At 50.4% G+C, this 15,105-nt stretch overlaps 1 protein-coding gene across 17 annotated transcripts in view; it reads right to left on the bottom strand.

The window, feature by feature from the left end:
- The window catches only part of CACNA1G (calcium voltage-gated channel subunit alpha1 G), a 138,458-nt gene that overhangs the window by 78,006 nt on the left and 45,347 nt on the right, over positions 1–15,105 (bottom strand). For all 17 annotated transcript variants that reach the window (XM_071816535.1, XM_071816530.1, XM_071816524.1 and 14 more), the window contains exons 4-10: positions 11,444–11,541; positions 9,221–9,380; positions 6,827–7,118; positions 6,224–6,316; positions 3,748–4,558; positions 3,615–3,659; positions 1,860–2,224 (exon numbers count right to left, since the gene is read on the bottom strand). In XM_071816535.1, the coding sequence (XP_071672636.1) occupies positions 1,860–2,224; positions 3,615–3,659; positions 3,748–4,558; positions 6,224–6,316; positions 6,827–7,118; positions 9,221–9,380; positions 11,444–11,541 (1,864 nt within the window). The remainder of the gene's footprint in view (positions 1–1,859; positions 2,225–3,614; positions 3,660–3,747; positions 4,559–6,223; positions 6,317–6,826; positions 7,119–9,220; positions 9,381–11,443; positions 11,542–15,105) is intronic.

Below are 15,105 nucleotides of genomic sequence, written 5' to 3'. Positions count from 1 at the left end.
GTGGGAGCCTGCACCAGCATCTCCCAAAGATGCTCCTAATAAAGGGCAACAAGCTTTGACAATCTGTGCCTTGAACACTCGCAGCAAAGACATGGCAGATCTGCTTTCACCTTTCAGCCAAAGGAGGAATAGAACTGTTTATTGGTTTCTGTGAGCCACCTCCCCCCAGGTTCTTAAGAGATGATCTTCCCGCTATTATTAAATAAAGGTGGAATCACTCAAGCTTCCCCATGCAGCTCCCCTGGCACATCCACCAAGGGCAGCACATGAAGGTGAAACCTGTAGGACTTCAGAGCGCATCGCTGTTTAATGTGTACTGAAAACAAGGGTTAGCCAGCCAGACTGTATTAGGACGTCAGGGAGAAGGCCCTGGCTGGAAGGGACACATTTAGCACAGCTGCGTCTCCCTGGCGTTCGCGCATTGAGGCATTAATGCCACAGGAGGACACGGAAATTTGGAGACAGTCTGCAGCCACCACCGCTGCAACTGGGAGCTGTAGGAGAAACACCTCTGTGTGCAAATGCGAGTGACTCTTGCAAATACAAAGCATGCTAGGAAGGGAGAAAAGTCAGAAACAGCCATGACTGGAGATGCAAGGGAGTTCCCAGAAAAGGCTGGTGCTGGGACAGGGGTGGTCTTGTCTGTCTGGGAGGGGAGAGCTCTGGCATCCCAGGAGAAGCACAACACCTGCCTGGCTACTGGAAGCCCTTTAGCACTGGAGGGGTATATAAGAAGGTTTTGCAGCATCCCTGCTAATCAACTCTCCCCCCAAAGCCAACCCACACCTGCGGCAGGACCGAGGGCACCACACCAGGTGTGCCACCGGCAGCAGCCGCAAAACCGACAGTGAGACCACACCACACAAAAGCCTCTCTAAAAGCAGAGCTCTTGTTATCCTGATAGAGACATTTCAAGAGGAACATCCTTTGCTTAATTATTGTACATCGGGAAAAGCTCTGCTATGTGACAAGTGTGCAAGAGGCTGGAGCAAAGTCAGCCTCTTGCCTGCAAGGACTCAGATAATCGAGCGGAGAAGTAGCCAGCGATGAGTCTATTTTGGACTCAGTGTGCTGTTGCTGGAGCGTTCACCGGGGAGGCAAAGGCATTTGTTACCTCCTCTCCAGGGACTGCAAATTCAATAGACTTCCCTGCCTGCAGCTGCACCAACCCCAGAGCCCGCAGCCGCTGCCGGTAGCTGGCACAAACCCAGCGGCAAACGGCTGTTCCCTCTCCTTGGCCCCTGCGCTGCAGAAACCAGCGACGTGCAGTGCTGCCCAGGTGATGGTGGACTCAGCACGGTGCTGAGCATCCCTGGTGGGGCCGAGATGCAGGAGCTCATGCAACCCAGTACCAGCCCAGGTGATTGCTGCCTGCCTCTGCCTGGGAGCAGGCTCCGAGGACAAAAATCAGCCTTGCTCTGTTCTGGGACCCTTTTTATTTATGCTTATAAATATCTCAAGGGTGGGTGTCAAGGGGATGGGAGCGGACTCATTTCAGTAGGGCCCAACGGTAGGGTGAGGGACAATGGGCACAGACTGAAATATGAGAAGTTCCATCTGAATATGAGGAGAAACTTCTTTACTCTGAGGGTGCCAGAGCCCTGCAACAGGCTGCCCAGAGAGGTTGTGGAGTCTCCTCTGGAGATATTAAAAACCCACCTGGACAAAATCTTGTGTGATTTGCTCTGGGTGAACCTGCTTTAGCAGGTGGGTTGGACTAGATGATCTCCACCCTTCCAACTCCAACCATCCTGTGATTCCTACAGCACCCAAATGCCTCTCACCCCAAACCATCCCATCAGCAGCCAGATTCGGACCCACCACACCACCCGCATCCCTTCTGCCGGAACAGCACTAACCTGCTCGTGGTACTCGATCCCCATGCTGAGTGTGTTGATGAGAATGGCCACCATAATCCCACGGCCAAAATACTTGCTGTCCACGATCTTCCGGAAGGTCTCACACACCACATGCCAGAAGGCCAGCACCCGACTCGCTTTCCTGGCCCGAGCTCTGCCCCGCTGCGGGTCCCGCTGGTCGCTGTAGTGGGCATCCTGCGTGAACTCGTAGACGCCCTCGCTGTCCGAGTCACCCGTCTCGTTGTCCGTCAGCTCACCCTCGTTCGCCAGCGCCTTGAGGCAGTAAGGGCAGCTCTCGGGGTTGCAGGAGCCACTGTCCAGCTTGGTGCAGGGGCTGGAGATCTTGCAGGAGCTTTGGCAGGGACCTGAAATGCCAGCGGGACAGAACAGCCCATCAGCCAGGACAATGGGACTGCAGGCAGCCACAAGAGCAACTCCCCCATCCCCATTAGCACCAAGCTGTTGCCCTCAACAGAACAGGCATTTCCGAAGGGGAAAAGGACCCCTGCTGGGTTAAAGAGCCCTAGACAAAACCTGGACTCCGTGAGCACCTTCTCACAATTTAAAGCCCTCTTTGCTGCTCCCAGGTAGACAGAGCTCCAGCCTCGAAGCCACAGCCCACCTCATTAAACCTCTGGCCATCCAGCTAGGAGGAAGCAATCAGCCCCCTTGGCCCAGGCAGGCTCCGGGCTCTAATTATCGGGACCACCACCACCTCCTTTCCTGCTCCTGCTGTTTGCTGATGCTTCGAAATCATCAGCTTCCCCCTCCACAAGCTGCCCTCAGGTCCCAGCTGCCAGGTGGCTCCCAGGTGACAATCCCAGCGGGATGTTCCCCAAAAATCCCAAGAGCTGGCTGCAAGAGGAGAGTCTATTTGCAAAGCACACTCCTGACTCATGCCCAGCAGCATGCAGGAGGTATGAATAAAAACTCAGCGCTAAACCAACTCAGAGCCCAGCTCTGTGTGTTCATTATCTGGGCAGCTCTGAGCTGGGGACAGGACTTGGGCTCTTCCCTGTACAGCTCCTGGCTGGAAAGGTCAGTGCCACTGTGGTGGGGTTGAAAAGGCATTGACCATCCAGGAAAGCTTTGCCAGAAATTCTTCTTGGAAACCGAGAGGGTTTGGACTAGACTGTGTTGAGCTCCCAGACCTCAGGATCGAGAGGGGGAAAGAGCATCTTGTGAGGAAAGTGTGAAATCCCTGATCCAGGAAAGCTGCATTTGGTGTCTGGCTCTGTTATGGGCTTCATGACCAAATCACAGATTTTAATACTCAGCACCTGCGATTGACATTGATCCCTCATGCAAAGAAGACACTATCTCCATGAGTCTCGTGTCCTGTGGGGAACAGAGCTACACAGTGCTCAGGGATGTGCTGGGGTGCTGATCTGAAAGGTGTCCATGCTCAGGCTCTGTGGCACATGGTGGGCAAAGCAGCCACCTCCAGCCCCTGCCTGTCAGCAAGGAAGGGACATGGAAATCTGGAAAGTGCTGGGCTGGGCTCCAGCTTTGCTGGGTGTCACTGAGCCCAGTTCTAGCTGATTTGGGGAGTGCAGGGACCTGGGGAGCGTTCCCTGTAACTGCAGAATAAATTGGTTTCAGGAGGAAATGGTGATGGGAAAGAAAATGGGTTGATTGAAAACGAGTAATTTCCCTTGGATTCTAGCAAGTCTAAAGTCTGGGAGGTTGAAACCTCTCTCCTAGTTTTGGCTATAAGATGAGTTATGTAGGTCAGAAGATTCACATTGGTCTCACCTGGAAAGCTGTCGCCTTTCTCTGTAACGTGAACTGAAAAGAATCCTACAAAGATTCAGAAAGAGACAGAAATTAGGTTGTATCTTGTATTTCTGCACAACAACCCCAAAATGACATCCAGCAGCTGGCTCACCTGTGCTCTGGGTCTCCAGCAGCTTGTGCATGGTGCTGTATGGCCCGGGTGGGATGTTGAGGCTCGTCAAGGTGCTGCTCCCCGCCCCGACTGCCGCCTCCCCCAGGTTCTTCTCTTTCAGCATCTCGTGGGAGGTGCTGGGGTGCACCGTGGGGTACACCTTGCTGCCCACGATGTTCTTGGGGATCCCCTCTGGGCTCGGCAAGCCAAGGACCGGCTGTGGGAGGGATGAGCGGCAGCACACAGGCTCGAAGTGGCAGTCAGCATGGTAGATGCTGTGGACGGACTCGGTGTTGCTGGATGCAGCACTGGGGGCCCCGTGGGGGTTCTGTGCCGAGGGGGGGAGCATCAGTCGGTTGGTCCCGTTGTGGAGTGAGCTGGTCTCCACATCGCTGATCTCCGGGCTGGCACGGGGTGCCCGCAGGTTCCCATTGCCCAGGTGATAGTGGTGGTGGTGGTGGTGATGGTGGTGGATGAGGTGGTGCACAGAAGATCTCTTCCTGCTCCGGCGCTTCCCAGCGTGCCGTTCGCCCCCTGCCTTGCTCGTGGGGCTGGTGAGGAAGCCCATCCTCACACCCACCACCCGATAGACTTCCACGAGCTGCTTGCTGCCCTTACGGGCAATATAAACCAGGTACTTGAGGAGTTCATCATAGCAGCTGCCTGGTTCCGAAAAGCTGGCGAGGGTGCTGGCGTTGGACAAGTAGCGGACCCGCTGCTCCTTCATCAGCTGGCTCTCGCGCTGCTTCGTCTCGGAGAACTGCGTCGCTATCACCACCAGGCAGAGGTTGATCATAAAGAAGGAGCCCACCTAAAGGGACAGAAGCCATCAGCCACCTCGGGGTGGCCATGCACACCCCATAGCCCTGCCTCACCCCACACCCCAGACTAAGGACCAGGGGAAAAACCCCAGCCAGCCCTATCTCCTGCCTCACCTGGTGGGAACCATCAGTGGGGACAACCGGTGGGGATCACAGAGGGGCTGACTCACCCCCCAGCCCCCACCCTGGGAACTCCCACACCAGCGCTCCACCGAGGATGTCAGAGATCAAAGACGAGAGAAGATTATTTTGACAAAAAGCTTTTGCTCTTGTAAGATGGTGTTTTTCTCTCTCTGCAGACAGTGGTTGTAATTATCACAATTAGTGGCATTACGATGAATGCACTGAGCCTTCCTGATAGGAGCTTTTTTCCTGGCAGCGTGTGGGCAGATCCCTTTCCCCTGCTAACGGGATTTGCGGGTGACTGTTACGCAAGGGCATCAGCAGTCTGCACCCACAGCTTGGAGATTTTATTGCCAACCAGGGCTTCAATGAGGTTCTGCCTCCTGCAGAGCCCAGGCTGGATCACAGGGAATTACTGACGTGCTAACGGGCTATCACACACTGCGAATGGTGCTCACGCAGCATCTGGAAAAGTACGGCTTGCACTTTCCTCTCCATCATTTTGGGGATGCTGAGAGCAAGGGATTGTTTCTTTCTTTGGCAGGCTAATAGATATAACTAGGAAAAGTATCATGGACTAAACGACCTCCTATCTTCTCATCAGGATTTGAGTCCTGGGTTGATGAGGAGCTGAAATTGCCACAATGGCCTAATGGACGATGTGCAGCTATTTTGCTGGACTTAGTCCAATTAGACAGCGAGAAAGGGACTCATCTCACTTATCTCAGCTACATCTGAGTGAGGCACCTAATGACCCTTTAGAGTCAAGAGAGAAATAGGCACATCAAGTCTGCAATGCATCTAATTTATTTTGGATGTCTACCTTCGGAGGAGATGAATCACTCCCTTAAAGCACCTATTTTTCTCCCTTGACGGTACAGGGAGTCTAGACAATGAGCACAGCCAGTCACCATAGACAACACTGCTTCCATAGATGAAGCCCATCATGGAGCCCACCCCACAGGAACTCTTTGTTGGTTCCTTTGTGGGTGGTCTCAGATGACGCTGTGAAATGTGGGTGGGCTGTGGGCAGTAATCTCTTCCCTCCTTTCTTCATGTGCTTCTCTGAAGTTCAAGACTCTTTTCCTGAAATGTCCCCTCTGCACCAAGGACCCAGCCAGCTGGGTTCTTCGATCTGGGGGAATTTCTGGGCAGCCTGCTCCCCTTCCAGAGCTCATAACCTGACCAGGGGAAATTTCCCTAATTTTAAACTTAAATTCAAGGTGGCAACTGAGAGAGAGGACCTTGGACCACAAGGAGAGAAGTAGTAGAAGCAGCAGCAACAGAAGTGTATCTACCATAGCTTAAGCACATATTTCTTTCCTTTGTGGTTGCAGCAAAATACAGCTGCAATAAAATGCCATAGTGAAGCTGCTTGTCTTCCAGCAGGCTGGTTTCTATTTCAGCTATTATATATTATACATTATATATTGCATATTATTATATATTATCTGCCCTGTGCCTCTGGGTCAGTCAACTCTGCTCTTTCCAAATGCCAGGAGGATCCCCCATATTCCCTCAGGGCCACTCACAATGATCAGGAGGATGAAGTAGATGAAGTTGTAGAAGGAGTGTGCATCCATGACAAAGTACATTATGTCCACCCAGCCTTCCAGAGTGATGACCTGGTGGAGATAGGAATGGAAAATGAATCCATCAAGGCTCCGTTACAACATAAGTGCACAAGCAACGTTTCTCCTGGCTGGGTCATTTCTGACACCCCGTGGTTGGTCTTGGTGAAGTACAAGACACTGAGGAACCAAATTCTGCTCCTACCAACACCAACAACCACATTACCAGCTGCCCAGGCTGAGTCTAGCCCGTCTTTTCTAGCTGGACCTAATGCCCACTACTGCTTTTTCCAGAGGGAAGAGCAGTATCAAGGTTCTGCTTCACATCTCACTGCACTCACAGGGTTGGGAGACTTGGGTGTTGTCCCTGCATGTGAGATGGAGGCATCTTCAAAGCAGGCATCAAATTGTATCCCTGACATTTTGACTGCCTGTGCACTGCTATGTAAATGTTGGCCAGTGCAAAGTAGCCCCCAGGAGTGCAATTACACAGCTCCTGGGAAGATGTTGTGGGGCACAACCAGCTCTTCACCCACTTTGTGACAGTTTGCAGACAGGGCTCACCTGAAATATCGCAATCCAGGCATAGCCAATGTTATCGAAGTTGATGGCTCCTTTGAAGGGGTTGTGCTCCCCGGCAGAGCAGTTGGTGTAATACTGGTTCCAGTTAACACAGGTTGTATTGGTGGTGTCGTTGTAAGAATAATAATCCAGGGTGCATTCGAGACCCTCTTCCCTCCGTGTTGGGATGCTCCGGCAGTAGCGCATCCCATTCTCCCGGGGCTGGGAGCAGATGAAAGGGTTCTCATCTTCATTCTCTGTCTGGTAGTATCGCTCCAAATCCACTGTGTAGGGGCTGAAAGAGTCCAGACAGGGCTGGGGTTTGCACACTGTTTGCAGGCAATCTGGCAAGGTAACAACTGCAACAGCAAAATCTCACATCTGTTACTCTGGATGTTAAAGCTCTTTTTTGGTTTTGCTTGGGGTTTTTTGGGGGGTGCAGGGGTTGGGTTTTTTGTTTGGTTGGTTTTTATTTTGGTTTTCGTTTTTTTAAAGGGATCCTCTTGGACTTCCTGCAGCCCCACTGGGGTGATTACGTCCCTAACTGGGTTTTGGAAACTGAGGTAGCACATTCGGCCACTCAACAACCTCTCTGATGACATTTTTAGGAGTCACTCCATCTGGAAATGTTCAGGGTTTGACTGTGGGGACTGAGAGCAGGGTTCAGCCCTGAAGGTCTTCTCTGAAATGGCTTTGCTGCAGTGAGATGGAAATCAGTCAGTTTAAGCTCCTGTATTCTCCTGTCCTCCTGGAGATGCTGAGACTGGCTTAGGGAGACTCTAGGTACAAGGACCTCCCAAGCTTCCTAAAAAACAGAGACAGGGCCTTCATCTGCATTTTGCAGTGCCTGTTCAGCCCATAGATAAGCTCTAAATTCCCTCTGAGGGCGGCCTTACCACAGCAAACCAGGCAAAAACACTTTTCAGGGTGATGAAAAAAACCCATGGCCAGCCAGAAAATGGCTTCTCGCTCTGCACACAGCTACTTCCTTAATGCTGCCAGGACTCCCACTAAAGCTCACAAAGATATTTTTAAGCCTAGTTCAGCCCAGTTAATTCCTGCAGAATCGCCTTTAATACCCTTCGAAGCTTATCTAAACCCTGGAATTCTGGCTCACTGCAACGGCACCCAAACCTGTGGCTCTATCGGCTTTACTCAGTGGTGCAGCAGTCCCTCTGCTCCACTACCACTTATGGAACAGGGACGTGCCCTGGGAATGACTCTCCCAAGTGCCCTTTGAGGGCAGGACCTTACAGCAGCCTCTAGTACCTAAAGGGTCCTACAAGAAGGCTGGAGAAGGATTGTTTACAAAGGCATGTAACGATAGGACAAGGGGTAGTGGTTTTAAAGTGAAAGAGTAGATTTAGATTAGATATAAGGAAGAAATTGTTCCCCATGAGGGTGGTGAGACACTGAAACAGGCTGCCCAGAGAAGCTGTGGATGCCCCATCCCTGGAAGTGTTCACAGCCGGGTTGGATGGGGCTTTAACAACCTGGTCTGGTGGAAGGTGTCCCTGCCCATGGCAGGGGGGTTGGAACTAGATGATCTTTAAGGTGTCTTCAACCTAAATCATTCTATGATTCTATGACCTACAAGAGCAGTGGCAATTGATTAGGAAATGTGTGGGAGAGGATAAAATCCTGGAGTGTTGGAACATGCATCAAGGGCTTGCAGAGATCTGCCTTTCTCCTACACTTCAGATGGAGGGAGGTGGTGAAGAAAAGCAGGTAGATAGAACAACAGGTATGGAAATCCTGGTCTGAAAGAAATATCTACCTGATATTTCAACCAGTGTTAAAATATTCCTACATCTGGCAAGCTGACTGGCCAGGGAACTGGGTGCTACAAAACCCCATTTGATCACAATTGTCCTCTGGACCTTAAAATCCAAAGGTCCGTGAAAAATAACAGTTTGGGACAGGGACTATCTCTTGCTCTGAGACTGAAAAGGATCTAGCATCCTGAAATGTGTGGTAGCTACATCAGCCTCCCCTGGGTTTCAGGTGGGACTATAAATACCATATCAATAAACATCACCAGATGCTGAACGGGATTCAGACCTCAACGTCTTGACAAATGCAGAAAAGGTCGCATGTTAATGAAATGCTGAATTCAGACAGCCTGAACTCTTATTCTCAGGGTTTTTTTGGAGACTCTTATCAATCAGAGAGGCTCCCGGGTGCCAGCTGAGGGTTACGGACAGCCCTGCAGGACTCCAATGACACATTGTCCCAGCTCGCTCTGTTCCAGCGGTGCGTGCCTGGGCAGGAGCTGTGGTGGCATTTAGGAGCAGGGAGCATTGACAGAAGGACCAGGGCTTTCTGATGGAGGACATCCTGGTCTCCTGGAGGGACAGACTGGTAGGAGAAACACTTCTACTGCCCAGACAGACTCACATGCTGAAGTTCTCGGGGAGGAAGCAGCGGTTCCTGAGCAAACCTGCCCAGAGCTGGACTCCCACGATGCCAAAGATGAAGAAGACGAAGAAACAGAGGAGGAGGACGTTCCCCAGCATGGGCAGTGTGTCCAAAAGAAGCGTCACCAGGATGCGCATACCTGAGGCAAAGAGGAAAAGTCCAGGCTGAATTTTCTTATTTCAGCTACATCCTCCCGACCTTTTCCTTTCCATCCATACTTTTCCTTGCAGTGACAGCCGCTGCCTTCCCAGCCACTGTTGCTTGTCACCCACACGTGTCTTGCAAACTCCCACAGCTCCCCAGTCCTCTCTGGTTCCCCTCAAAGCCCTTGGGTTCCCCCGCTCCATCCCTGCCCTGTTCCTCTCTCTTCACTCCTCATCCCAAGTCCTCTTCTCCTCCTGGCATTTTCCAGCAATTATATGTCTTCTTTCTTCTCTGAGACCAAACCCTGACATTCTCCCTTGCCCAGTCATATTTCTTTCCCCACTCTGTATATATTAAAATTCCCTTCCCTCCCTAATTCCCCTCATCTACCCTAAATCCCCTCTCTTCCTTAAACTACCCAACTCTCCCTGGCAGTTAATTCTCACAAGTTCAGGAACAGCCAGTTCTGCAACAAAGACAAATTGATGGTGACTTCAACTTGACATTTACACACACAAAAAAATTGATTTCGTCTGACGTCTCTGTAATATTCTGCTCATCTCTGACTCTCCTTCTTCCCCATCTTCTGCATTCTCTCACTTGCTGATATTGATTTTCATTTAAAGAAAGCTTTACTGTTGCGCCCTTTACTTTGATACTTCAAGAAGACTTTTTCCTCTCTTCCTGATGCTGTCGCCTCCTTCACCAGGGTTTTTCTTCTACTCCTCTACAGGGGAACAACTGCCTTGCATCAACTACTAATTAACCGAAATTACTTTCTGTGGTTACTGCATTTATCATCATACAAAACTCTCTTATTTCTTTTCTCACCTTACATTTCTATCCCGTTGTAACACCATTGCAGAGAAGCCAAGATAAATTGCCCAGGATTTCAAAATACATTAAGTGAATTACATCCCCGGTTAGACAGTGGCAGATAAATTCAGCCATCCATCAGTTCAGCAGTGGGGACAAAAAAAAAACATTGCAAACAGGATTCTGAAGCTACCATAATAATTGAAACAGCAGCAGCAGCAAAGCCAAATTAAGTTCAAGAGTCAGGATCAGAAAAATAAATAGAGCCCAGGCACCTCCAGCATTGACAGACGGAACTGAAGCTGATTAGTTCTCATCAAGGCATCAGCTAGTTCAGAGAGAGGAGTTCGGACTTGGGTTTAATTTGTCTAAAACAAGGTTGGGTTCAACACCCAGGAGTGTAGGACCAGGAAAAGGACATTTCTGGTACAGTTGTACTTACACGTATCACACCCCATCGGTACAGCATCCCAGAGGGATGGAGATATGTACCACTCGCAGTGCTTGGGGCTCTGCCCAGAGTGGCACGAATGGCTCCTGGGGCACTTGGGTCGTGTTTGCGATGGCCAATGTCCCTCCGAGCACAGGAGCGATGCAGGAGCGGGCAATGCCACCCATTGCTGCTCAAAGGGGAATCTGAGGTCCCCATATGTGAACTGATAAACCAGCACCGAACAGCCACCTCCCAGCCCACCCAGGCTTGCTTGGGAGGTGTTGGGGATTTTGGCTGTACAGACCAGCTCTGGGGAGCAGAGAAAGATATGCTCCAAGAGGAGACTCCTCAGCATCTCCTGGGGAGCTGTCTCCAGGGACAACAAGATTTCCTTGCCTCAGTTTCTCCAAGAAAGTTTGAAGTAGTGCAGGGAGGGTGGGAGCAGCGTGGCTCAGACCCCTGGCCGTGCTGCCTGGCAAAGGCTGTTGGCTCAGTCATTCCCTATCACCTGCATCTCTTCCCCTTAGCAGCCTCCTAAGACCCTCTTCAGATGAGAAAGAAAGGAGTGTGGAGACAGTCCTGGGTATCTTATTGACTGGTGGCTCATCCCTGACGCTAGAAGTGTCAAAAAGAACGTTATTTAAAGTGGGCATTGGAAACCAGAGAGTGGTGGTAGGACCTAGCACTCCCAGGCTTGGATGAATGTTGGAGCAACGTAAGACGGGAAGCATCTGTGTTTGCTCTTCCGCCTTTGGGGCAACAGATATAAAGAACTTGCATCAACCAGGAGGAATAAGGATCCAACTTACTGGGGACCCTGTTAATGGCCCTGAGTGGCCGCAGGACGCGGACGGTGCGGACGGCTGAGAAGCTGACGTTCTGCAGGTCCAGGGAGTACTCCAGCATTCTGCGGAAGACACGGACATGGAGGAGCGTCAAGGATCTTCTGGAGAAATGTTAAATTATCAAACACTATAAATCAAACCGTATATGCCAACCGCTCACAGAGGGACTTGTTACTGCATCTCTCCCATCAGGAGAGTTTGCCAGAGGAATTAATTAAGGGTTGTTTGCGTATCAGAATAAAGTCAATGAGCAAGAACACGACACACCAGCTCACACAGCCACAGATCTTCTCTCTCTTATCTGCTTTGGTTACTGTTTTTGCACAGATCCAGCGCAGAATCTTCCAAAACTTCCTGCATACTCCAAGAGGGTGATTTCCAGACACAGCCTTGTTTTTAACAACAATTTTACAGATACTTCAACAAATCTGGGTTCGCTGTGCTGAGCACCAGCACAACCTGAGGAGCATCCCTGGTGCAGAACCTTTCTGCAGGGCACAGGCAGCGTGGAACATGGGACACTGAGCTCTGCAAGCTCTACCCAGCAGAGACCATTGGCAGGTGGGATTCAGGTTGTGGGCGAGCGCACAAATCAAAACACATGACACTCACAGGTACCAAATGCAGCAAATATGGACCAAGGAACCTCACAGTGTTCCTACACTATGCCCAGTGGGGTTATTTCACAACTCAGGACACCGAGGTACAACCTGCACATGGTTTAGTCTGAGGATGCACTAGGACTGCTGCAAGTCCCTGGGGTCCCCCAGCACCTTCTCCCTCTGCTCTGGAACCTTTGCTCAAGCACAGTGGGGCCATTGGTCACATCCTCACCAGGACTTTGCTCTCCAGCTGTTGGAAAACACAAGATCTCTGCCCAAAAACATTCTTGAAGAGGCAGAGCCAGGCAAAGGCAAGGAAAAGGACCACGAGGCTCCCCACACAGCCAGGCTCCTGCTGCCACAGGCAATCACAGGATATTAAACTCTTCCAAAAATTATCAAGTTCCACCTCAAAGCTAGTTGGGTGGTTCCCTTTCTCCAGCTTTGATGGTTAGAAGCTTAACTTCCAGCCTAAATTTATTCAGGACAAGCTTATATGCCTTTGTTCTTATGGCACCATGGTCTTTTAGGTGCTCTTTGTTACTGGTGTTTACCCATCTGACAGGTTCACAGAAGACAAATCACACCTCCTTCCCCTCATCCTTCATTTTGTGAAACCAAACAAACCCAGCTCTTCCAGCCCCACCTTGCAGACAGGCTCTCTGCTTCCCAGTCACAACCTTTTTCCATGCCTGCCCTAGCCTGAATTAATCAGACCTGATTAGACATCGAACTTCTGGAGGAGGCTTTGCCAACACCTTGCACAAAGGCATCAGTGTTGCATATGGGAGGTTTCTGCTCCTGCTGTGATCAACAAACCCCCTCTCCTCCCTTACAGACATCGGCAGGTGAGGAACACTTGGGGTGGAGAAGACCTTCTCTTTCCAAATACACAACTTCATTCTTGATGCAGCGACACTATCCCATTTCTCTTGATAGGCTCTAATGAGGATGATGATGATCAAATCATATCTAAGATCTAAATAACCTCAACATATTCCCCTATATTTAGCTGACACCCACAGCCATGGGGCAGACCCGGGGTGCGAATGCTGGACAGACACATATGGATGCTATGAGTTTGTTATCATTCTCTGAGCACAGAGGAAGGCAGCGTGTCCACCAAAGCCCACCTGGCCCCAGGAACACCAGCCCCTTCCTCAGTGAGGGACTCACCACGCTGAGTGAGCTTTATCTCCAATAAGGAGAAAGGCAATAATTTCCCTGGACTTTATTGGTGCTGAAGTTTCACTCGCTGTTCAAAAACAAGATTTTTGTATGGTTTGCCAGATCCAGGTAAAAAGCCCATGTCAAACATGCAGCTTTTCCTTCATCTGTTATTAAAACAGAGGCTACCAGCAAACTTCAGGGCAGCATATGTTTATTTGCACCAAGACAAATCATTTTCTGATTAATGACAGCCCGAGACTCACTTCCAGAGCTGCGTGTGCTTGTAAGCTGCAAAGGGCACGTTGTAAAATGCATTTTGATTAAATATGTTACAGAACAATTATAATACCACATTAAAAAAATAACCAAACCACCCACTAGCTTGAGCAAACACTTTAGCACCAAGACCATGAGTAGGTAGATGCTCTCTACCTCTGCTGCCAGACATCTCTAACAGCACCGGTATTATAGGAGCACAAGCTCAGCCCCAGATCTAAACTACAAAATTCTCACATTGCTGGTAAGTAACAGCTCAAGAGCCTTGAGAGAATCCAGTGTTGGGGGTGGAAATGTGGGTAAAAATCAGTCACTAAAGAGCAAGTCCAATGAGAGTCCCACCACTTCCCAGCTTAAAGGTCACTTCCCAAGGCAAGGGAATGCACAGGAGGAATCAATCTACATCCCCGGCAAGGGGACATAGCCAGGGAGCATGAACGTCAGGATGTCACCAACTGGCAAGGTGACAGGTGCATTTACCAGCATATATAACATTTACGCACTGAAAATCTGCAGTGCAAAAAGCCCCTGATGAAGCTTCAACTCAAATGTCATTTCTGTTCAAACAGGAAAGTACGATGCCTGTCACAGACCCGAGTGCCCGAACAAGTTAAAGGCTCAGAAAAACACTCAGCATTAAATAGGATGGATTCATGGCAAATGCTGAGAGTCGTCAGAGTGATCAGCAACCCCCAATCGCTGGAGTCATTCAGAAGGAGAGCGGAAATATTTAAGTCTTTCTAAGAATAAAAGTGGAGCATCTGCAAAGCCAGACGTAGCACGGGCTGGTGGTGGGATGCAGAGAGAGAGCTGATGCAAACCCTTGGCAAACACTCCTCTGAGAGGGAAACTCCCGGGACTCAGCAGACAGACAGACATGAGGGATGGCCCAGGGTGGACCAGGCATCCAAAATTCATCCCTGTTCTGCCCAGAGATAACAAGACTCAGAGCACGCTGGTGTTTCTTTCATATAAAACCCAAAGCACTGGGAAGGATCTCGTCAGCACGGTGTCAGGCAGCAGCCCTGCCTACGGCAAAGGGCTCACCGAAGTGATGCTCAGGAGCATCACAGGAGGGGCTGAAGGGGCTCCCTTTATCCAGTGGGTCTCTAAGAGAGCACAGAAACACTGGCAAAACCCTTCCCACACTTACCCAGCATCATTACTCCAACCCACCCAGCTCATGTCCCCAGGATTACTCCACCTCAGGAAGCAGAAGATGCTGGGAAAATCCAATCAAAGCTGTGGAGTTTGTGCTGAGGGAGCTTTCCAACGAAAACTTGAGCTCTCCCCTTTCACAGCTGGCTACCAGGGATGCCGTACAGCCAGGGGATGTGACCAAGGTCGCAGCAGGAACCAGTGGCAGAGCAGCAATGCCTGCAGGCAGGACAGCATCCCCAGGAGCTGCCGGCAAGAGATAGGCTCACATTTATTCAGCATTAAAAGGTTTCCTAAACTGAGCATATAGGCACCCTTTATCTACAAAGCACAGCAATCAGTGGACGATTTTTAAGCCATCAGTGTTGGAAAAGACAAGGGGAAATTTTTTAGGCAACATTTGCAGGCAGCTGGAAGGAA

This window comes from Patagioenas fasciata, chromosome 18 (genome assembly GCF_037038585.1).
Source record: "Patagioenas fasciata isolate bPatFas1 chromosome 18, bPatFas1.hap1, whole genome shotgun sequence".
In the NCBI taxonomy this organism is placed as follows: domain Eukaryota; kingdom Metazoa; phylum Chordata; class Aves; order Columbiformes; family Columbidae; genus Patagioenas; species Patagioenas fasciata.
This window is presented reverse-complemented; position numbering and strand designations above follow the sequence as displayed.